Source organism: Rhinoraja longicauda, chromosome 25, assembly GCF_053455715.1.
Source record: "Rhinoraja longicauda isolate Sanriku21f chromosome 25, sRhiLon1.1, whole genome shotgun sequence".
NCBI classification, from domain to species: Eukaryota; Metazoa; Chordata; class Chondrichthyes; order Rajiformes; family Arhynchobatidae; genus Rhinoraja; species Rhinoraja longicauda.
Window position 1 is genome coordinate 10,581,926 of NC_135977.1, and position 24,672 is coordinate 10,606,597.

Genomic DNA, 24,672 nt, shown 5'->3' on the forward strand with positions numbered 1-24,672 from the left:
GGGGCAAAGTTTAATGGAGATTATAGGAGGAGTTATTGTACACAGCAGTGAATGCCTGGAATGCACTGGCGGGGGTAGTGGTTAAAGCAGATATGTTAGTGGCATTTAATGACTTTGGAATGGCATGGGGATGGAGAGTATGGGTTATGTACAGGGAGATAAGTGATGGTCTTTGCACTATGGTCAGCAGAGACATTACGGGCTGAAGGGCCTGATCTTGTGCTGTACTGTTTTATATTCTATGATAGGGGAGATAAGAAGAGTGCTCCGTTAACACGGTTACCCTGGGAACAACAGCAAGGTTGAGGAAAGGCTGTCTGACAGGATGAGGGAGGGAGGGAATACTGGATCAAGCCCACTCTGCATGGAGCTGGTGAACGCACTTTTAACCCACACGTAAATGGGCGACCAGAACTGTTCCCAATACTCAAAATGCGCCGAATTAAAGTCCCATAAAGATGCAACATGATTTCCTGACTCTTACACTCAATGCCCCATCCGATGAAGGTAAACATACCATATGCCTTCTTTACCACTTGATCTACTTGTGTTGCCATTTTCTGGAAGCTGTGGACTTAGGGTCTAAGAGCTCTCTTGTGTATCAGTTTTGTTGAAGGTCTTACCATTAACTGCACACTTTCTCCTTGCGTTTAACCTCCCAAAGTGCAACATCTCACACAGACTTGGATTAATCTGCCATTTTTTCCATTGCTTTCTATATCAGATCTATCTACCGCTGTGTACTTGAGTAACCTTCTCACTCTCAGCAACCCCACCAATTTTGGTGTTGTCTGCAAACTTACCAACCGATCCATCTACATTTACGTTCAGACACAAGGAACTGCAGATGCTGGTTAACCAAAAAAGATACAAAATGCTGGAGTAACTCAGCAGGCCAAGCCGCGTCTCTGGAAAACAAGGATAAGTCTTCTTCTATGTCATAAGGAGATATGGAAATGAGGAATTAGCTGTGTGAAAAGTCCTGAGATTGTGGGACCGCATTCTTAAAGTTAGTTCCCATCACACAAAGCATGAGCGGGGTCTGGATTCACTGCAAAAATAAAACGGAGAACATTGCAAAAGCTCACAGGTCACTGCCGAGTGGGAGCACCCACCGTTCCTTGTCAGGGACGCACGGATAATGCAGGGGGGCTCAGCTCACCACCCCAGGCTGGCAATGAAGGCTGTCCCATGCCTCGCCTACATTGACTCTTCACCAGAACGCACCAACAAGCTCCAGCACTGTGTCGGGCTGTCAGTGAGAGGGACCCTCCATCGTAGATCCCTCTTGCGGGTTTGTAGGTTAATTGGTCACTGTAAATTGCTCCGAATGTGTAGGGACCGGATGAGAAAGTGGAATAACATAGAACTGGTGAGAACATGAACAATGGTCAGTATGGATTTGATGGGCCAAAGGGCCTGTCTCCCAAAGCTAAACTAAACACCTACAGGGGCACTGTAGAAAGCATCCTATCATGTTGCATTACAGCTTGGCTAGGGAACAGATCTTCAGAGAGTTGTGAATGTAGCCCAGTCCAGCGCACAGACCTGACTGCCCACCATTGACACCATGTTGCCTTGAGAAACTAGCCAACTTAATCAGGTTGACACGTGCAGGTTTGTAGGTTAATTGTCTTCTGTAAGTTGATCGCTGGTCGGCGTGGACTCGGTGGGCTGAAGGGCCTGTTTCTACACTGGTGAATGGGATTAGTAGTTGGGCTGAGACAGCAGGAGTACAAGAGTTTGCATGGAACTACTGGCAGCTTGTTCCATATACCCACCACCCTTCACGTGCAAAAGCTACCCATCAGATTCTTGTTAAATCTGTCCCCCCTCACCTTAAACCTATGTCCTCTGGTTCTCAATTCCCCTACACGCTTATGCGTCTACCCGATCTATGATTTTGTACACCTCTATAAGATCACCCCTCATCCTCCTGTGCGCCAAGGAATACAGTCCCAGCCTGCTCAACCTCTCCCTATGGCTCATGCCCTCGAGTCCTGGCAACATCCTCATAGTTGTGCTGGTATGGGACTCAGCCACGACCAAAGCCAAGAAAGTGGGCGATTATAACCCAGTCGCTGGCTGGGATCTTTCTTCACAACAACGGCTACTGTCCTGGACCCAACACAATGACGCAACCATAAAGGGTGCGGCCCGGTGACGCAGTGGTAGAGTTGCTGCCTTACAGCGTCAGAGACACGGGTTCAACCCCAACTGCTGGTACTGCCTGCACTGAGTTTTGTACGTTCGCCCCCTGACCGCGTGGGTTTTCTCCAAGATCTTCGGTTTCCTCCCACATTCCAAAGATGTATAGGTTTGTGGGTTAATTGGCTTGGTATTTGGGTAAATTGTCCCTATTTTGTGTAGGATAGTGTTGTTGTGGAGGGATCACAGGTCGGTGCGGACTCGGTGGGCCAAAGGGCCTGTTTCCGTGCTGTTTCTCAAAACAAATCTAATGGCCATTAATGCTTCTACTTCCTTAGAAGATTGAAGAGATTGGGCATAGAAACATAGAAAATAGGTGCAGGAGTAGGCCATTCGGCCCTTCGAGCCTGCACCGCCATTCAATATGATCATGGCTGATCATCCAACTCAGTATCCTGTACCTGCCTTCTCTCCATACCCCATGATCCCTTTAGCCACAAGGGCCACATCTAACTCCCTCTTAAATATAGCCAATGAACTGGCCTCAACTACCTTCTGTGGCAGAGAATTCCACAGATTCACCACTCTCTGTGTGAAAAAAAACTTTCTCATCTCGGTCCTATCCTTAAACTGTGACCCCTTGTTCTGGACTTCCCCAACATCGGGAACAATCTTCCTGCATCTAGCCTGTCCAACCCCTTAAGAATTTTGAAGGTTTCTATAAGATCCCCCCTCAATCTTCTAAATTCCAGCGAGTACAAGTGATTCTATCCAGTCATTCTTCATATGAAAGTCCTGCCATCCCAGGAATCAATCTGGTGAACCTTCTCTGTACTCCCTCTATGGCAAGAATGTCTTTCCTCAGATTAGGAGACCAAAACTGTACGCAATACTCCAGGTGTGGTCTCACCAATGCCCTGTATTACTGCAGCAGAACCTCCCTGTTCCTATACTCAAATCCCCTCGCTATGAATGCCAACATACCATTCGCTTTCTTCACTGCCTGCTGCACCTGCATGCCTACTTTCAATGACTGGTGTACCATGACACCCAGGTCTCGTTGCATCTTCCCTTCTCCTAATCGGCCACCATTCAGATTGCTTTCCTGTTCTTGCCACCAAAGTGCATGTCACTTGAACCTCTACAGGTGTGCAGCAGAGAGCATATTGACTGGTTGTATCACACCCTGGTTCGGCAACTTGAACAACCAGGAACGAAGAAGCTTGCAGAAAGCGACAAACACTGCCCAGTCCATCACGGGTACTGACTTCCCCACCATCAAAGGGATCTACAGGAGTCGCTGCCTCAAAAAGGCAGCCAGCATCATCAGAGACCCACACCACCCTGGCCACGCTCTCATTTCACTCCTGCCATCGGGAAGAAGGTGCAGGAGCCTGAAAACTGTAACGTCCAGGTTCAGGAACAGCTTCTTCCCAACAGCCATCAGGCCATTAAACACTACAACCTCCAAATAGGCTCCGAACTATGTAGACTCGGGGATGTTATTTTTGCACTATTATTGTCTATTTTTTAATATATATATATATATACTCTAATTTTTTTTGTTGTTGTTTATCGTGGGTAATCGTGTTCACCGTGTACTATGTTTACATCTCTGCTGTGTTGCTGCAAGTAAGAATTTCATTGTTCCGTTTCAGGACATGTAACAATAAAACATTCTTGACTCTTGAAGGATGTACAACAGTGGCGACAGTTCAGATATCTTTAATTAGCCGTGTAGCCACAGGCCTATTGCATCCAGTACCTAGCTTTAGGTTTGTGCGTAACGTTTAATGATTAAGATTGTTGGCTTGAAAACTGTATTATTTTGCCTGTAATTTAGGGCTCTGAATTAACTATCTAATCACCGACCGAACAGAACAAAGGAACACCTGTGTAGTGGGGGGGAACGACGCGACAGGTTGGGTGCTTGCTAGAAGTTGCTGAGTTGCAGGAGGATGTGTTCTCCAGGCTGGGGGTAGTAGTCCTGGATCCCTGCAAAGAGAACACAACACGAGTGAAGTGGCAGAGCAGGGCAGGTCTGGTCGACATTGAGAACTGCTGATTTAAGGCTCACAAGCTACTTGTCTGCAATTTGTAATATGTCTGCACCATCTGAGAGCCAGAGCTCAGTCAAGGACACATTACAGAGAACTAAGAAGAGGGACCCGGCCTGGGGGGGGGTTCGACAGAGGGACACGGCGTGGGGTGGGGGGGGTCGGCCAGAACATTGGGAACTGTAATGATCACTTTATAACTTTGTCGGCGCCCGATACCTGGTGACTCTTTGCATGGCGGGCACCAAGGTGGCGCAGCGGTAGAGCTACTGCCTTACAGCGCCACATTCCCAGGTTCGATCCCGACCACGGGTGCTTGTCTGTACAGAGTTTGTACCTTCTCCCCGTGACCAGCGTGGGTTTTCTCCGAGATCTTCGGTTTCCTCCCCACACTCCAAAGACATACATGTTTGTAGGTTAATTGGCTCGGTGCAAATGCAAAATTGCCCCTCGTGTGTGTAAGGTAGTGTTAATGTACGGAGATCGTTGGTCGGTGCGGACTCTGTGGGCTGAAGGACTGGTTTCCGGCCGGCATATCTAAACTAAACAAAATCCTGTGTCTGGAATGCAAAACTGAATTTCATTGTGGCATGTCACACGTGATAATAAATTATCGATAAATATGCTATACCACGATCAGTATGCATAGGCTCGCAATATATGTCTGCAGTATGCCCTGTGCTAAATTTGCTTTATTTGTTTTCCAGTTCAGCACAAGGAATACATAAAAAATAATATATATCCATTCTCTGAGTACAAAATGGAGGCTATGCAGTTCTGAAGGAATGTTTCTCGATCAAAAGTCCAGCCTTTCTGATGTCTTTCGTGGCATGGTTTTGAAACCTAAAACATTCCTACCATCAGGTAGGAGATGCAGAAGCCCAAAGTCCCACACCAACAGGTTCAGGAATATCAACTTTCCTACATCCATCAGGTTCTCGAACCGACCTGCACACCCCTGATCCCACCCGGTAAATGAACACGACGGACCATTTCTAACACCACTTTGGATTTGCTTTTCTAATTGTATATTTTCGCATGTGTCTTGCTTTCTTTTGTTGTCTTCCATTTACTGTCTTGTAGAATTGATGTGTGATTTATGTATCATCTCTGTATAATCTGTGGTCTGGTGTTGTCTGAGTTTATGTGCCGGTGAAGCTGCGGCAAGCGAGCTTTCAATTGTACCTGTACCTCATGGTACTTGTGCATATGACAATAAACTCCAGGAGACGTATCCCCATTAGTGAAGAAAGTGTCGCGTTAGTGGAAAACCAATCCCTCTAGTGGAGAGAGCAGGAATTACTGGATCTAGTCTGAGAAAATAACTGCAGATGCTGGTACAAATCGAAGGTATTAATTCACAAAATGCTGGAGAGAAGGAATGCTCAGGAGAGAAGGAATGGGCGACGTTTCGGGTCGAGACCCTTCTTCAGACTGATGTCAGGGGGGCGGGACAAAGGAAGGATATAGGTGGAGACAGGAAGATAGAGGGAGATCTGGGAAGGGGAAGAGAGGGACAGAGGAACTATCTAAAGTTGGAGAAGTCAATGTTCATACCACTGGGCTGCAAGCTGCCCAGGCGAAATATGAGGTGTTGTTCCTCCAATCTAGTCTTATTTTCAGAGCGAGCTGTTCAGATTGAGAGCAAAACACAAATTCCTTGGAGAACTCAGTAGATCAGGCAGCATCCATGGAGGGAATGGGCAGGCAATGATTCAGGTTCGAAATCAGCCTGAGGAAGATTGGGCAGCACTGTGGCACAGCGGTAGAGTTGCTGCCTTACAGTGCCATAGACCTGGGTTCGATACTGGCTACTTGTACGTTCTCTCCGTGACCTGCGTGGGTTTTCTCCAGGATTTACTCCCACACTCCAAAGATGTACAGGTCTGGAGGCTAATTGGTAAAATTGTAAATTGTCGATAGTGTGCATGGGATAGTGTTAGTGTGCGCTGTATCTCTAAACTAAACTAACCTGTCAGTGTTCGCTTTAAAAATACCTAATGTCTTGGCCTCCACAGTCGTCAGTGGCAATGAATTGCACAGATACACCACCCTCTGGCTGAAGGATGGAAGCAGCCTTCACTGGAGCTGTGAGGCAGCAGCACTACCCACTGCTGAGACGTGGGATCCAGCTGACCGAGGAGCAGGTCAGAGGAGCCTCTTGCTGTTGTTGCTAAAGTCCGTGTTCCTGTCAGCTCACTACCTGGCTCAGCATGCAACAGAGGGCCACCCTGAACAGCCTCTTACCTTGAATAAGTGGAGTGCGTGCTCCCGAAATCAGACGCCAGTAGGTCCTCTTGTCGTCTTGTCCCGGGACGTGGTTGACCGAGGTCAGGAAAGGTCCCCACAGAGTCTGCTCAGTCTCAAAGCTACAGCAAAGAGGAAGGAAAGAGAACATTTTAGCCAACACAAGAGGCAGCAGCTGTCAATGGGAACGTCACTCCTGAGAGAGCAGAGGTCCGGATGGTGACAGTGACAGCACCAGCTCCCTGGACTATCTTTAACCTCACGTTACTGGACTTCATCTTGCACTAAACGTTATCGCGTGTGAAAACAAACACTAAGCTAGAGTTGCTGCCTTGAAGCGCCAGAGTCCCAGATTCGATGCTGACTATGGGTGCTTTCTGTACGGAGTTTGTACGTTCTCCCTGTGACCGGTTTTCTCCGGGTGCTCCAGTTTCCTCCCACACTCCAAAAAATGTACAGGCGGGGCCGAAGGGCCTGTTTCCGCACTGTATCTCTAAAGTCTAAAATGCCAGCCTTACTTGAAGTTTGTATCATTTCTCCTGGCTGATTGCAGTACTTGAAGGAGAGACATCTGACTGAGCAACGGCACTCTGGCCGTGTAAGTCGTCACCAAATTCTTCCCCTTCACGTTGATGTAAACGAACTCTGACTGCGAGCTCGTCCCAGGCTCCGGCGGTTCCAAGGCCACCCGCCTCAGGTCATCTGTCAATAAAAGATTAAAGTTACTTGTGTTGGCTTCATGAAGAGGAACAGATTCGCAACTCTCTTTTCACCCAAAGAGTTGTGAATCTGTGGAATTCTCTGCCGCAGAAGGCAGTGGAGGCCAATTCACTGGATGTTTTCAAGAGGGAGTTAGATTTAGCTCTTCGGGCTAACGGAATCAAGGGATATGGGATAAAGCAGGAACGGGGTACTGATTTTGGATGATCAGCCGTGATCATATTGAATGGCGGTGCTGGCTCGAAGGGCCAAATGGCCTACTCCTGCACCTATTTTCTATGTTTCTAACATGCTTTGCAACGGTCCCGTAGGGCTTACGGGCACTGACGGCTCAGATAAAGGCTGATCTCAGAAGGCCATTTCATAAGTTATAGGAGCTGAATTAGGCCATTCGGACATACTTGCTCTGGAGTATTAGAAGCCTCATTGAAACTTACCGAGTAATGAAACGCCTGGATAGTGTGAGGATGTTTCCACAAGTGGGAGCGTCTAGGACCAGAGACCACAGCCTCAGAATAAAAGGACATGCCCTTAGCAAGGAGATGAGAGAGAATTTCTTTAGTCAGAGGGTGGTGAATCTGTAGAATTCATTGCCACAGGCTGCTGTGGAGGCAAAGTCAATGGATATTTTTAAGGTGGAAATTGGCAAGATTCTTGATTAGTCCTGGTGTCAGGGGTTATGGGGAGAAGGCAGGAGAATGGGGTTGAGAGTGAAAGATAGATCAGCCACGACTGAATGGGGGAGTAGACTCGATGGGCCGAACGGCCTAATTCTGCTCCAATAACTTATGAACTAAACAAACCTGAACACAATACTCTATGTGCAGCCTCACCAACACCTTGTACATCTGTGACATAATGTCCCAATTTCTCAACTTAATTCTCTTAACTGATGAAGGCTGGCCTGCCAAAAGCCTTCTTCCCCACCCCGTGAGGCCTATACTTTGTTATAGTATATTACGTGCACTTGGAGGTGCCTTGGTGATCTGCTGGCCTCACCCATTACCCGGGCAACCAAGCAGCTCGGTCTTCTCCAATTTAGCAATGGAGGAGTCTCCCCAGGGCTGCATCCTTAGCCCCCTACTGTACTCCCTGTACACACGTGACTGTGGGGCCAGGTTCAGCTCAAACTCCATCATCAAGTTTGCTGATGACACTGTGGTGGTGGGCCGGATCTCCAACAACGATGAGAAGGCCTACCGGGAGGAGGTGGCTGATCTGGCACTCTGGTGTCAGGACAATAGCCTCCTCTTGAATGTCACTAAAATGAAGGAGCTGATTGTGGACTTCAGAAGGGCTAAACATCCAAGGACGTACACGCCACTGGAGATAAATGGGTCTACTGTGGATAGGGTGAGCAGTTTTAAATACTTGGGAGTCCACATCAAAGAGGATCTGACGTGGGCAACGCACATTGCCGCACTGGTGGGTAAGGCAAAGCAGCGCCTTTACCACCTTAGACAACTGAGCAAATTCAGAGTGTCTCTGAGGATCCTTCATTGCTTCTACTCTGGGGCTGTAGAGAGCATCCTGTCCGGCAACATTACAGTCTGGTTTGGGAACAGCTCTGCCCAGGACAGGATGGCCCTGCAGAGAGTAGTGCGTTCGGCAGAACGCACTATGGGAACTACATTCGTCCCCCTGCAGGACCTATACATCAGGAGGTGCAGGTCCAGAGCAAGCAAGATCATGAGGGACCCCTGCCACCCCAGTAACGGACTGTTCCAGATGCTACGATCAGGCAAACGCCTCCGCTGTCACGCTGTGAAAACGGAGAGGATGAGACGGAGTTTCTTCCCACAGGCCATCAGGACTGTCAACTTTTATAACCCCAGAGACTAAATTTTTGTCTACACTATAGTAACTTATTAACTTTATTTATATGCTGTAACTGTAATTCTTTTTTGTGCACAATCCGCAGGCATTGCCACTTTCATTTCACTGCACATCGTGTATGTGTATGTGACAAATAAACTTGACTTGACTTTCTCTGCAGTGCCTTACCAGACTCACTGCGGCAGTCCATTTGGCCAATATCCAGGTAGGTTTTCCGGTACAGAACAGGCAACAGTTGGGATAATGCCATTGGGTTTTGAAAGGCTCCTTGCTTGGACTGATTCAGTAGATTTATCTTTCCTTTCAACCATCTTTCTGTGTCTCCCGTGGCCAAGAGAGCCTGCAAAGAACAGATCGCTGATGCTCAGTAAAACGACAACATGCATAACGCGCAGGGGTAAATATACAACCGGCCCAACAACAGGCTCCGAATGCAACTCCGAGACAGGCATTGGGTACCACGAGACAGAATGGGTTCACAGGGGAGCAATATAGCATGGGGTGCTTCACCCTCTTTAATAAACCTTTGGGTTTCCAGTCCCTCATCTACCTACTAAAACTCTCGTTTGTTTGTTAGTTTGTTCCTGAACTACAGCCCAAACGGTACACGATAGCGCGGCAATTTTAGGCCCAATTTACTCACCGTCGTCCCTTTGGCACTAAAGTTTCATTGAAAACAGTGTTATATATTTAAAGTTATTCACATTTTAAAGTTTAAATCTATCTCCTAGGGAGGGAGGGGGGTGGGAGGGAGGGAGGGGTGGAGAGAGGATAAGGGGGGTTGAGGGGGATGGAGTGGGGGGAGGAGAGAGTGCTGCACCAATGCAGGAGAGGTTTGGGCCCAATGGGTCCACTTGGTCTAGTCTTTACTAAGGATGTTCAGTCCCTCTGCACCTCCACCCCCCCACCAGGAAGGCCTTAAGCTTCTATGTTTATTCCTCGGCTGCAGACACAGCCAGTTTCCCTCCACTAACACTCTCCTCCACTTCGCGGAACTGGTCTTCAGCATCCAAGGAATAAAGTCCTCCAGCCTGCCCAACCTCTGCCTGCAGCTTAGGTCCTCTTAACAACTTCTCCTTCGATTCCTCCCAAATATAAAATGGTGTGAAGAAGAGGTTCTGACCAAAAGACGTTGCCTATTCCTTTTCTCCAGAGGTGCTGCCTGACCCGCTAAGTTACTCCAGCATTTTGTGTCTAGCTTGCTTATTGGTCAATAGACAATAGGTGCAGGAGGAGGCCATTCGGCCCTTCGAGCCAGCACCGCCATTCAATGTGATCATGGCTGATCATTCTCAATCAGTACCCCGTTCCTGCCTTCTCCCCCATACCCCCTGACTCCGCTATCCTTAAGAGCTCTATCTAGCTCTCTCTTGAATGCATTCGGAGAATTGGCCTCCACTGCCTTCTGAGGCAGAGAATTCCACAGATTCACAACTCTCTGACTGAAAAAGTTCTTCCTCATCTCCGTTCTAAATGGCCTACCCCTTATTCTTAAACTGTGGCCCCTTGTTCTGGACTCCCCCAACATTGGGAACATGTTTCCCGCCTCTAACGTGTCCAACCCCTTAATAATCTTATACGTTTCGATAAGATCCCCTCTCATCCTTCCAAATTCCAGTGTATACAAGCCTAGTCGCTCTAGCCTGGTCAGCATGGACTCAGTGGGTTGAAGGGCCTGTTTCCACACGGACTCAATGACACTGTGGGGAATAGAGGTCACAAGCCTGTACCACCAAACGCCATTCCTGTAAGCAAGGCATTGCTTGCCATGGATGAAATTTTGGCCGTCCTCCGAACATTAGGTATCAGTTGATGCCGTCAGAGTGCGGCAATCTCTTCTTGATCAATGGTTACATGAGCCCAACCGTAGCCAGTCTTCCCGAGACCCCAGGACCTTAGAACATCGAACAGTATAGCACAGGAACGGGCCTTTCAGTCCACAGTGTTTGTGCCGAACATGATGCCTAGCTGAACTGCCCTCATCTGCCTGTACATGATCCACATCACTCTATTCCCTGCATTTCCCCGTGCCTATCTAAAAGCCTCTGAAAAAGCCACTATCTTACCTGCCTCCACCACCACCCCTGGCAATGTGTTCCAGCCCCCCACCACCCTATGTGTAAAGAAATTGCCCACACGTCTCCATTAAACTTTCTCCTACTCTACTTACGGCCTCACAGAATGGGGGGAGGGGGGATTCAATGTTCATACTGAAGATAGACACAAAGTGCTGGAGTAACTCAGTGGGTCAGGCAGCATCTCTGGAGAAACAGGATGGCTGACGTATTGACACAAAGTGCTGGAGTACCGTTGGTTTGTAAGCTACCCAAGCAGAATATGAGGTGGTGTTCCACCAGTTTGTCGGTGGCCCCACTCTGGCAATGGAGGAGGCCAAGGACAGAAAGGTCAGTGTGGGAATGGGAAGGGGAGTTAAAATGATTGGCAACTGGGAGATCCAGCAGGCCTTGGCAGACCGAGTGCATGTGTTCAGTGAAAAGAGTGAAGGGGGAGTGAGGGTGGGGGGAGACAGGGAGGAGGACAGGGGGTGGAAGATAGTGGGCAGGACATTGGGATGTATGAGGACAAATAGGGGGAAGAGAGGGAGGATAGGAGGGAGAAGATGGGGTTAGAAAGGGGAGGGAACAGGGGGACAGAGAAGAAAGTGGGTGGAAGGGGAGTGGAGAGATGGGGAGGACAAGTTGGGAAAGGGGAAGGAAAAGAGAGGGTAAACAAGAGGAGAGAGAGGGATAGAGAGGAGTGGTGTACGTTTCAAAGAGGTCATCAAAGAGGACGACCATGGACGAATGCTTGGGTGGATCGCAGATAGAGAAGCCATCAGTTGAGACCGACCATCGGGGAAAGTGAGAGAGCGATCCCAAGAAGTGGAATAATGGAGAGGTATTGCAGGGAGATGCTGATGAAGGTCAGAGACGGGAAGAACATGGATTCTCCGCCAACATGAATTGGCTACTGGATGTGTGAGGTCTAAATGGTGGTGAGCGTTGTGGTACCTGCAGAGCCAGGGGGGTGCTGTAAATGTTGCCCACTTCCCCGTTGCTTGCCCACCGTCTCCGTATCTTCTCCATCAGCTTGTTGATGGTCTGCTGGACCTTCAGCCTTCTCTCAGTGCTGTACATCCATCTGTCACTGCCGGGGGCTGTAGACTCCTGCACACACTTGAGTGCCAACACCACCACGGCTGAGGTGTCTACCATTGAAACAGGCACATTAACCATCAGCGTACAGGTTGCCCAGACGCATGAAGGTGACCCTGGCTAGTTGCGGACATACCCGACACCAGACCCGTCTCGCCCGCCGCGGATCCGGGAACCCCCTGGAGAGGGAAGTCGCTGAGCCCGGCCCCTGCACGCCCCGTGAACCAGGGGTGGGGGGGGGGAGTTTGATTCGGACGGAGGACCTGTAAGGAGATCGGGGCGGCACGGTGGCGCAGCGGTAGAGTTGCTGCCTTACAGCGAATGCAGCGCCGGAGACTCAGGTTCGATCCTGACTACGGGCGCTGTCTGTACGGAGTTTGTACGTTCTCCCCGTGACCTGCGTGGGTTTTCTCCGAGATCTTCGGTTTCCCTCCACACTCCAAAGACGTACAGGTATGTAGGTTAATTGGCTGGGCAAATGTAAAAATTGTCCCTAGTGTGTGTAGGATAGTGTTAAATGTGCGAGGATCGCTGGGCGGCGCGGACCCGGTGGGCCGAAGGGCCTGTTTCCGCACTGTATCTCTAAATCTAAATCTAAAAATCGGCTGCGGGAGAGACTGTGGAGCAGGCCTCTGGAGGCCCTGTCGCAGCAGCCTGGCACCGCTCCAAGAGGCTTGGCGCATGGACCGGATGCGACCTGCAGTGGAGGACACCAATGGCCATGCTTGGCCAGGCTGACCCTCCAATGCCACAAGGTCAATGGGTCTTCATGGTCAGGTTAAGAACTCTACACCTATAACAACTGGGACTTGAAAATGGCACCAAATCTGGCAACTGTATACTGACACAGTGTACTACTACTACATACCTGGACGGCATATGAGATGCTTTTCTAAGATGTATCTAGGTGCTTATGTATAGTGATTCTTGTACTTAACTCCTGTCCCGCTGAGTTACTCCAGCTTTTTATGTCAATCCTAAGAACTATCCATTCCTGACACACATGGGGCAATTTGCAGAGGCCAATTAACTTACAATTCACCCACACGCACATCTTTGGGATGTGGGAGGAAACCGGAGAACAAAAACTGACGCGGTCACAGAGAATAAGTGCAAACTCCACACAGACAGCGCCCGAGGTCGGGATCGAGCCGGGGTCTCTGGCGCTGTGAGGCAGCAGGTCTACCAGCTGCACCCACTATACCGCTGGTACCATCAGTAATACCATCAGCAACATCGCAGCAGGGAATGAGTCTGCTCACCTGCTGAGTGGTGGTGGTGATGGTGGTGGTCGTGTGGCATCAAGCCAGACAGGACACTGTGATCTATCCGTATGTGGTTCACACAGAGTGCCAGCACACCCAGGCTGTACTGGTAGTAGTTGGTCAAAGGCACCTGATGATCTGCAAGTGCAAGGTGAGACAGGAGGGGTTAGTGGGACAGCAACACTGACTGACGTGGAACAACCGCGCAAGTCAATCTCCACTAACCCAGACCTGGGTCTGCCTTGGCCTACGCGATCTCCCGGTTGCCAAACACTATGAGTTCCCTTCCCTTTCCAATACTGACCTGGGGGCCCACTCCAGTCAAGAGGCCTCACTCAGCACGCTGAGAGTTTTGTAGTGCATCCTCATCACCACAGGATGGCAGCAACAGCAGTACAGAGAACACTTCAACTCCGATAATCCACTCTCCGACTAAATCTCCAGTCCCACTCCTGGATCATGTTTATTGCACTTTTATTCAGATCCCTCAAAATATACCTGGTTCTGTACACCCCCCCCCCCCCCCCCCTCTTTTACATTTACCAGGTTCACTGGAAAATGTATTATGCTGCCGTGTAGGAAAATAACTGCAGATGCTGGTATAAATCGAAGGTGTCACAAAATGCTGGAGTAACTCAGCAGGTCAGGCAGCATCTAGGAGACAGGGAATGGGTGACGGCGAAGAAAACCTTTTTTTTGTCCTGCCGCCCTGACATCAGTCTGAAGAAGGGTCTCGACCCGAAACGTCACCCATTCCCTCTCTCCTAGATGCTGCCTGACCTGCTGAGTTACTCCAGCATTTTGTGATACCTTCTATTATACTGCTGTGTAACGTTTTTAAGAAAACATGAGTGGAGTGTACGTTGGGAGCTTTGATAAAAAAAAGTCCAATTGTCCCGGAAATCTGCTAGCTTGGCACCCGTTAACGTGACGGATTAACAAAATGTTACTGCATAATGGACCACACACACACAATACACAGAAACACACACTCACACACACGTATATAGAAGCACGTGCACACACACACACACACCATGCAGACGCACAATACAACAGAAACAAAAACACACGCGCACATACACAAAAACACACACGATGCACAGAAATAAACACATGCACGTGCGCACAATACACAGAAACACACGCACACACACACACGATGCAGATACACACGATACACATGCACGCACACGCACGATACACAAAACCACACACAAATACACAGAAATGAACACACATACAATACGCGGAAATGCATATACAGACACTACACAGACACACATGCACACACACAATGCACAGATGCAGACACGTATGACAGAGACACACACACATGCACATCATCCGCACACAAAAGCACAGGTGAAGAACTATATTAACTGGGAGGGGGTGACTGAACACAAATATTAAAGCAACATTTAATAGACAATAGACAATAGACAATAGGTGCAAGAGTAGGCCATTCAGCCCTTCGAGCCAGCACCGCCATTCAATGCGATCATGGCTGATCATTCTCAATCAGTACCCCGTTCCTGCCTTCTCCCCATACCCCCTCACTCCGCTATCCTTAAGAGCTCTATCCAGCTCTCTCTTGAAAGCATCCAACGAACTGGCCTCCACTGCCTTCTGAGGCAGAGAATTCCACACCTTCACCACTCTCTGACTGAAAAAGTTCTTCCTCATCTCCGTTCTAAATGGCCTACCCCTTATTCTTAAACTGTGGCCCCTTGTTCTGGACTCCCCCAACATTGGGAACATGTTTCCTGCCTCTAATGTGTCCAATCCCCTAATTATCTTATATGTTTCAATAAGATCCCCCCTCATCCTTCCATAGACCACAAATCATTACATTCTTTATTCAGATTAATTCTTTTATAAAGGTAATCATCAGACATGGTGACACCGGCAGGGACTGCTTTTGCTACTTTTGCCTAAATGACTGAGCGACCATTTCAGAGGACAACCAAGCATCAAGTGCACTGCAGTGGAACCCAGAACACAAATAAATCGGACCGATTCACCTCTCTTGGATTTGATTGCCAGTGTAGAAGATCTTATTCCAGATGTAATTAAATAAATGGAAATTTTAAAGTTGGGATTTGCAGCCATGACTTTAGAAAGATAGAGGTAACTGCAAGAGTTAGACAGCAGGCCAAGTAATGGCACAGTGGCGCAGTGGTTGAGTTGTTGCCTTACTGCGCCAGAGACCCGGGTTCGATCCTGACTATGGGTATAGCCCGTACAGAGTTTGTACGTTCTCCCCGTGACTGAGTGGGTTTACTCCGGGTCCTCTGGTTTTCTCTCACACTCCAAAGACATACAGGTTTGTAGGTTAATTGGCTTCGGTAAAAAAATTATAAATTGGAGGATAGTGAAAGTGTTCGAGGATCGTTGGTTGGCGTGGGCGCAGTAGGACGAAGGACCTGTTTCCGCACTGTATCTCTAAACTAAACTACACATAACGACTGTGTAAGGGCAGCACGGGACGGAGGTGGGGGAGAGTGGAGTACGTACGTATGGTCTGGTTTCTCTCAGCGCTGAGCTTGTTCTTCAGATAGAGCAGAGCTTCCCGCTTTTCCTGCAGGTCCTGGCAGGAGGCGCGCAGTGCCAGTAGATGCAAGGCCACAAGGCCGGTGAAGGGCCGAGAGCCCTGCTCTGCCCTGAGGGAGCCAAGAGAGAGAGAGCCAAGAGAGGGAGCCAAGAGAGAGAGAAGTGTCAGTAAAAAAAATATATATATATATGATAGCAACATTAGCCCCCTGCCTTGGTCTCCATCTCCTCATCTGATCCTGGGCGTTCTTGTCTAACCCTGGTTCCCCTTGTTTAGTTTCATTTAGTTTAGTTTAGATTAGAGATACAGCGAGGCCCTTCGGCCCACCGTATCCTCACCGACCAACGATCTCCGCACACTAACACTATCCTACACACGAGGGACAATTTACAATTTTTACCAAAGTCGATTAACCTATCGTATACACTGGAATTTAGAAGGATGAGGGGGGATCTTATTGAAACATATAAGATAATTAGGGGATTGGACACATTAGAGGCAGGAAATATGTTCCCAATGTTGCGGGAGTCCAGAACAAGGGGCCACAGTTTAAGAATAAGGGGTAGGCCATTTAGAACGGAGATGAGGAAGAACTTTTTCAGTCAGAGAGCGGTGAAGGTGTGGAATTCTCTGCCTCAGAAGGCAGTGGAGGCCAGTTCGTTGGATGCTTTCAAGAGAGAGCTGGATAGAGCTCTTAAGGATAGCGGAGTGAGGGGGTATGGGGAGAAGGCAGGAACGGGGTACTGATTGAGAGTGATCAGCCATGATCGCATTGAATGGCGGTGCTGGCTCGAAGGGCTGAATGGCCTACTCCTGCACCTATTGTCTATTGTTTATTGCCTACAAACCTGTTTGCCTTAGGAGTGTGGGAGGAAACCGGAGATCCTGGAGAAAACCCACACAGGTGAAGGGGAGAACGTACAAACTCTGTACAGACAGCACCCGTAGTCAGGATTGAACCCAGGTCTCTGGCGCTGTAAGACAGCAACTCTACCGCTGCGCCACCGTGCCACACTAGTTTGTTGGCCCAAGATGTACCAGCATGGCTTAGAATGTCAGTATCATTTTCACGCACTAGCACTAAGCGGTCTTTAAATGCACAATAAATTCAATCGAAATCTGGGACTGTACTGAATAATCCTGCTTAAATCCTTCAAACCTTCACTAATCTTGTTCTTTTGTCCATGGAAGCAGAGGCCGACAGCACCAGGTGGAAGGAGGGTGGTGTTTAGGAGCCCAGTGCATCACAGCGTGGTTTGGGAACAGCTCCATCCAAAACCGCAAGAAATTGCAGAGAATTGTGGACGCAGCCCAGACCATCACACAAACCAACCTCCCTTCCAATGACACCTCACACTGCCTCAGCAAGGCCAGCAGCATAATCAAGAACGGGTCTCACCCCGGCCACTCCCTCGTCTCCCCTCTCCCATTGGGCAAAAGGTATCGAAGTGTGAAAATGCACACCTCCAGATTCAGGGACAGTTTTTTCCCAGCTGTTATCAGGCAACTGAATCATCCTAACAACAACTAGAGAGCAGTCCTGAATAACTATCTACCTCATTGAAGACCCTCTACCTATCTTTGATCAGACTAAACTAGACTTTATCTTGCACTGAACGTTATTCCCTTTATCATGTAGAGCGGCACGGTGGCGCAGCGGTAGAGTTGCTGCCGTACAGCGCCAGAGACCCGGGTTCAATCCTGACCAAGGGTGCTGTTTGTACGGAGATTGTACGTTCTCCCTGTGACATGCGTGAGTTTTCTCCGAGATCTCTGGTTTCCTCCCACACTCCAAATACATCCAGGTTTGCAGGCTAATTGGCTTGGTATAATTGTAAATTGTCCCCAGTGTATGTACGATAGTGTTAATGTGCGGGGACCGCTGGTTGGCACGGACTCGGTGGGACGAAGGGCCTGTTTCCGCGCTGTATCTCTAAAGTAAACTAAATATATCTGTACGCTGTGGATGACTCGATTGCCTTCTTTCCGCTGACTGGTTAGCACGCAACAAAAGCTTTTCATTGTACATCGATACACATGACAATAAACTCAACTCGAATCAGTGCGCAGATAAGGGATGATTACCTGGACAGGAATCTCCGGAGATCAGCCTTCAGCCGACGAAGGTAACTCCGCTCCTCGTGGAGGTTGTGTTTCTCTGACAGTCGCAAGGCAATGTGGACACTGGGGTTGGCTGGGAACGTCCTTGTGGATCTGAGGAGAAGGGAGTTCAAGGATACGATGGCCTTCTCGTGATTCCATTCCAGTTCTGACACAGAGCAAATAACAGACAAAATAACTATCTGTTGATAGTTCAGTTTAGAGACGCAGCGCGGAAACAGGCCCTTCGGCTTACCGAGTTCGTGCAGACCAGCGATGCCCGCACATTAACACTATCCTACACATACTAGGGACAATGTACACTTGTACCAAGCATTCAAACCCAAGCCAATTAGCTTACAAACCTGCACGTCTTTGGAGTGTGGGGGGAAACAGAAGATCTCGGGGAAAACCCACGCAGTCACAGGGAGAATGTACAAACTCCGTAGACAGCGCCCATAGTCGGGATTGAACCTGCGTCTCTGGAGTTGCAAGCACTGTAAGGCAGCAACTCTACTGCTGCGCCTCCGTGCCGCCCACTAATGACATTGGTAACGATAATGACATTACCATCCCAGCAAGGACGCCCATTACCAGAATCCCTCTTCCCTTTCCCACACTGACCTTTCTGTCCAGGGCCTCCTCCATTGCCAGCGTGGCCACTCACAAACTGGAGGAACAGCGCCCTTCCTCCCATGTGCTCCACCTGGGCTCGCATCTATTTTTCCCCTTCCCCCTCCATCTATATTCCTTCCTCTGGCTTCACAATTTACAACGGTACAATCCATCTGTCTCACGCCTTCTGTTTGAATCTCTGGCCTTTGTTCCAACCATCTGCCTATCAAAAACACCCCTCACCCCTGTCCACGTCTCTCTTCTCTCCCAGCTTTGTGTCTGAAGAAGGGTCCTGACCCAAAACATCACCTATCCATTTTTTCCAGAGATGCTGCTGACCTGCAGAGTTACTCCAGCACATTATGTCCTTTTGTGTAAACCAGTATCCACAGTTCCGTTTTCCCACAAAATCCCCCTCTGGGTCCTCACACGCTCAGTGTCAATGAGAACGGAAAGTTCTCCAAAGACCAACAACTGGAGAGCAGTCCTGAACAACTATCTACCTCATTGGAGACCCTCAGCCTATCTTTAATACCCCAAATTTAAAACTGGGGGTGGGTTTGGTATAAAGGTGATAGTGGGGATTGGGGCTCTCCTCTAGAACAAACTCCCCCTATGCAGTAACCACCCACAGATATGTTGAAGACTTAAACCACAGCTAAGCCCACGTTTGCATTAGGAGCTCTGCTGTTGCTGATTAAATGGACCAGCACAATCCGAATCTGTGATTCAGTGTACAGTAGCAATAGGATGTCAAGTGAAGAGAGAACGACAAGAGAGCACGGACCAGATGATCCAAGAGGGTATAGGAGTGGTGGTTATAGATGGTGGGTGTATGGAACGAGTTGCGGGAGGAGGTAGTTGAGGCAGGTACTATCGTAACGTATAAGAAACATTTAGACAGGTACATGGATAGGGCAGTTTTAAAGGGATATGAGCAAACGCAGGCAGGTGGGACATGTCGGTGGTGTGGGGAAGTTGGACCAAAGGGCATGTTTCCACGTTGTATGACTCTATGATTCAGTATTGGGTGAAGCATCAGCCAGTTGCACCTGCAAAGAGTAGCCCTTCATGTGTGTGGCCAATTCCATAGAGTTTTGAGCCCACACTGTTTAAACTTGTGGGCAAGTTTTCTGGGCAACCCACCACCACCCAGGGTGGTAGGTACCTGGAACTCGCTGCCAGGGATGGTGGTGGAGGCAGTTACAATACATGTAGTGGTATTTAAAAGGCTTTTACATAGGCTTATGCCAGGGATGGAAGGATATGAATGGCGTGCAGGCAGACAAGAGTTTGGCTTGGCCTCATGTTCGGCAAAGACATTTTGGGCTGAAGGGCCTGTTCTAGTTTAGAGATATAATGTGGAAACAGGCCCTTCAGCCCACTGAGTCCGTGCCGATCAAAGATGATACAGACACTAGTTCTATGTTAGACCAATTTCGCATCCTACACACTAGGGACAATTTAGAGAAGTCACTTGGCCTACAAACCTGCACGTATTTGGAGTGTGGGAGGAAACTGAAGTACACAGAGAAAACCCATGTGGTCACAGGGAGAACATACAAACTCCGTACAGACCGCACCCATAGTCAGGATCGAACCGCGGTCTCTGGCGCTGTAAGGCAGCAACTCTACCACTGCGCCATCAAGTAAATTCCACTGTGTTTAAAGTGGGCAGTGCTTGCCGTTGATGCACAGAGCGTTCTACTTACTGTGTGCGAGGAGGGGAACTCCCATGTAGGACATCAACAACAACAACACTCCAGGCTGCATGATGCGTCTTACCAATGCAATCTGCGTTGCAAAAACAGCAAGGCAATTATTTAAAAGTTAGTGCATTTCCCCGTCAATAAAATAGAAAAACTGTTCGGGACAATCACAAAAATATCCAGTCCTTACCAAATTATTGGTGGAGTTACTTATAGAGTGATACAGAGTGGAAACAGGCCCTTCAGCCCAACTTTCCCACACCGGCCAACATGTCCCAGCTACACTAGTCCCACCTGCCTGTGCTTGGTCCATATCCCTTCATATCCATGTACCTGTCTGCCCCTTAAATGTTGGGATAGTCCCAGCCTCAACTACCTCCTCTGGCAGCTTGTTCCATACATCCACCATCCTTTGTATGAAAAAGTCACCCATCAGATTCCTATTAAATCTTTTCCTCTTCATCTTAAACCTGTCCTCTGGTCCTTGATTCGCCTACTCTGGGCAAGAGACTCTGTGCATCTACCTCATCTATTCCTTTACTGGAATATGTCTCAATAGATGTGGCACCAATGTTAGGACTAAAAGTTAGAGGTCTCTCAATTCTTTACTTTGGTTCTGCCATTCAACAATATCATGGCTGATCTGATCAGAGCTTTAACTCCTCATTCCCACTTGCTCCTGTTGACTTTTCAGCCCTGCTTATCTGTTATATTAGGAGGGCAAGGAGACGGTGCATCAACAAACACTCTACTTAACTTCATAAGTAACGGCAAGACGGAACTCATAAGTTCTAAAGTAATACGAGCAGAATTAGGCCATTCGGCCCATCGTCTACTCCACCGTTCAATCGTGGCTGATCTATCTTTCCCTTTCAACCCCAATTCTCCTGCCTTTTCCCCATAATTCGTGACAACCTTACTAATCAAGAATCAGTCCTCTGGCTTAAAAAGAATCGTTTGGTTTGGCATCCACAGCCTTCAATGGTAATGAATTCCACAGATTCACCACCCTTGGACTAAAGAAATTCCTCCTCCTCAACTCCTTTCTCAAGGTATGACCCTTTATTCTGAGGCTATGGCCTCTGATGCTGGACGCTCCGACTAGTGGAAACATCTTCTCCACATCCACTCCAACCAGGTGGGATGTATAAATCAACATTGCACCACCTGTCCTTTTGTGGGAAAGTTCTTCCAGGCCAACACCTTTGACCACGTCCATCGGGCAGTGGTCAGCACGGAACATCCTGCGGGCACTGAAGGGAAAGGACTTGACGGATCCTGTGGCGTGGTTCCCTGAGCAGACTGCCCATCTTGTCTGGTGAAACAGCTCATTCACCAACAAGCACCAAGACCTGGCTTGGCTGGCAATGAGAGGGACCCTCAGTCAGATGCTTCCTGCACCGTCGGAATCTTACTGCTGGTGCACACTGCCCTTGTGCAGAGTGTGGATTTGTTTGTTTGTTAAACTCCCCTCTCCCTCCCTCCCTCCATCCATCCACTCCCCACCATCCATCTCCTTCCTCATTCACTTTCCATCCCTTCCTTCCATCCCTCCTTTCCCCTTCTCTCCCTCCTCTGCTTCCCCTTTTCACCTCTTCTCCCCCCCCATCCCTCCTCTCCCCCTCGTCCCCTTTTCACCTCTTCTTCCCCCTCCTCTCCCCCTCGTCCCCTTTTCACCTCTTCTCCCTCCCTCCTCTCCTGCTCTTGACAACATATCAGCGGCGAAAGTTAAAACTTTCTTACCGCGGAGATCTAAGGTGTGCGAGATTCGCCAACCCAGCTGTGAGTGGAGGTCGCAGGCAAAGGCGTGAGCCCCGGGACGGACGGGGGGGTCGCTGGTCAAGGGCTGACTCGCCCGCCGCACAACCTCGCTCCCACCGGCACCACCGCTAGCACCAGCACCGTCCCAGATGGGGAAGTGGGAGGCGTCGCTGCTCGCTCATCATGTGAGCTGCTGGCCGCTGCTTCGGTCAGCAAGAATGCAAACCGAGGGGAGGGAGGGACAGGGAGATAGAGGAGGTAAGGGGAGAGAGGGGAATGGGGATGGGGAGGGATAGTAGAGGGTGGGAGCTAGAGGTAGGGATGGGAGAGGGAGGTGGTAGAAGAAAGGGGGGAGGGTGTGAGGAGGAGAGAGGGATGGAGGAAAGATGGAAGGAAGGGGAAGATGGGGGGGGGGGAGCGGATGGAGGGAAAGGGGAATGAGGGATGGAGGAGAGAGAGGGGGAAGGAGAGGGGGTATGGGGAGAAGGCAGGAACGGGGTACTGATTGAGAATGATCAGCCATGATCACATTGAATGGCGATGCTGGCTCGAAGGGCCGAATGGCCTCCTCCTGCACCTATTGTCTATTGAGAGGGAAGGGGAGAGAGGAAGGGGGGTGGAAGGAGAGATGGAGGGAAGGGGAGAGGGTTGGAGGGAAAGGAGAGAGGGGAGGAGGAGGAGGAGGAGGTTGAAGCATAAGAGGGAGTGAAAGAGAGGAAGATACAGGAAAGAAAGATTGAGGGAGGGGAATGAGAGGAGCAGAGAAAGAGGGAGAGCGGTTAATGAGAGAAAGAGTGAGGGAGGAGGGAGAAAAAGAGAGGAGGGGAGAAAGAGAGATTGGAAGAGAGAATGAGGGATCGAGAGAGACAGGGAAAGGAGAGAGATAAGGAGGAAGGAGAAAGGAAGAGGGAAGGAGGGGAGAAAAAAAAGAGGGAAATGATGAGTGTACATGAAATTTAAATAAAAAGATCAGACGTTAAATAATTATGTTGATATTTGCATTATCATAAGATATACACGTTATTGGAAGATAATTAGGCCATTTGACCTCTGGTCCTAGACTCTCCCACCAATGGAGTCATCTACTCCAGGCCGATCATTATTCGGTATGTTTCATTGAGGTTCCCCCTCGTGCTCATCCTGAGGAAGCTAATATTGAATCGGAGAATGCAGTTTAAAAGATGAGTAAATGCAAAGTAGCAGTAATGAAGAAAATAATAACGCTAAACGGTAACAGTGAGAAATAATATGGCATTTTTCATTTAGAAAAAAAATGCTGAAGCAACTCAACAGGAGAGGCAGCAGGTTACAAGGCTCCTGGTTCATCCAGGGCTTCTGGTTGGGGAATACTCGGAATGTTTAATAGGAACAAATGGTAAAGCCAATCACTTCAGACTCTGAGTCTGAAGAAGGGTCTCGACCCGAAACGTCACCCAATCCCTCTCTCCTAGATGCTGCCCGACCTACTGAGTTACTCCAACATTTTGTGATAGACAATCACTAACGTAGCTGTTAAAGATGCCAACAATGATAGAGAGAGTGACAGTTGGTCTGTGAGGATGTTAGAGGTGCAAAGGCTGTTCTAATACAGTGTTGGGCTTTCTGGTGGCAGATGCTCAGCAAAACCCATGCTGGTCTGCGGTGTACTCTGTTTAATATAGCTTCATGGGCTCACTGGATTTCTCCAGGTTTGCTGGCTATATCCTTTCTCTGACTTTCTTCCTCCAATATGTCTGAAGGGTCTCGACCCAAAACGTCACCTATCCACGTTCTCCAGAGATGCTGCCTGATCCGTCAAATTACTCCAGCACTTTGTGTCTTTTTTTAATAATCCTGCATCAGTGGGCAGTGGTAGAGTTGCTGCCTTACAGCGCCAGAGACCCCTGTTCAATCCTGACTATGGATGCTGTCCATAAGGAGTTTGTACGTTCTCCCTGTGACCACGTGGGTTTTCCCCGGGTGCTCCAGTTTCCTCCCACACTTCAAAGACGTACAGGCTTGTAGGTTAATTTGCTTTGGTAAAAGATGTAAATTGTCCCTAGTCTGTAGGATAGTGCTAGTGTACGGGAATCAGTGGTCGGCGAGGACTCGGTGGTCCAAAGGGCCTGTTTCTGTGCTGTATCTCTAAACTAAAACCGAATACCTGCAGTTCCGAGTTTGTACATCCATCCGAAAAAATTGTTGAATACACCTACAGCACAAATGAGTGTCCTAAGCAGCCAAAAGACACAAACTTGAGAATTCTATTTGCAGACTAAATTAGACACACTCAGAGACAGAGGCAAAACAGAGATACAGATATAGGAAGGGAAAATGTAGAGAGACACATATGCACAGAGTGTATTTGCATTGACATGTTGAATCAGATGTGATTGTGTGGTTTGTGGAGGTTTGTGTGGTTTGTGGAGACAATAGGGTGAGGCAGTGTTGATGACATGATAACTCTTATAGTGTTAGGTATCGCCAAGGCCAACTATACAGCTGTATATAACTTCAGTGTTATTT

The 24,672-nt window shown here is 48.7% G+C and overlaps 1 protein-coding gene across 1 annotated transcript; it reads right to left on the bottom strand.

Moving 5' to 3' along the window:
* Positions 1–3,862: 3,862 nt before the first annotated feature.
* Positions 3,863–22,286, bottom strand: LOC144605728 (transcobalamin-2-like). The gene is made up of 10 exons (XM_078421241.1): positions 22,150–22,286; positions 20,410–20,491; positions 18,068–18,251; positions 15,946–16,091; positions 13,426–13,566; positions 12,020–12,216; positions 9,177–9,348; positions 6,971–7,154; positions 6,453–6,574; positions 3,863–4,143 (listed from the first exon to the last, which is right to left on the bottom strand). Exons 2-10 carry the CDS (start codon positions 20,468–20,470, stop codon positions 4,082–4,084), a joined length of 1,269 nt encoding a protein of 422 aa, XP_078277367.1. The 5' UTR covers positions 20,471–20,491; positions 22,150–22,286; the 3' UTR covers positions 3,863–4,081.
* Between the last annotated feature and the right edge of the window lie 2,386 nt (positions 22,287–24,672).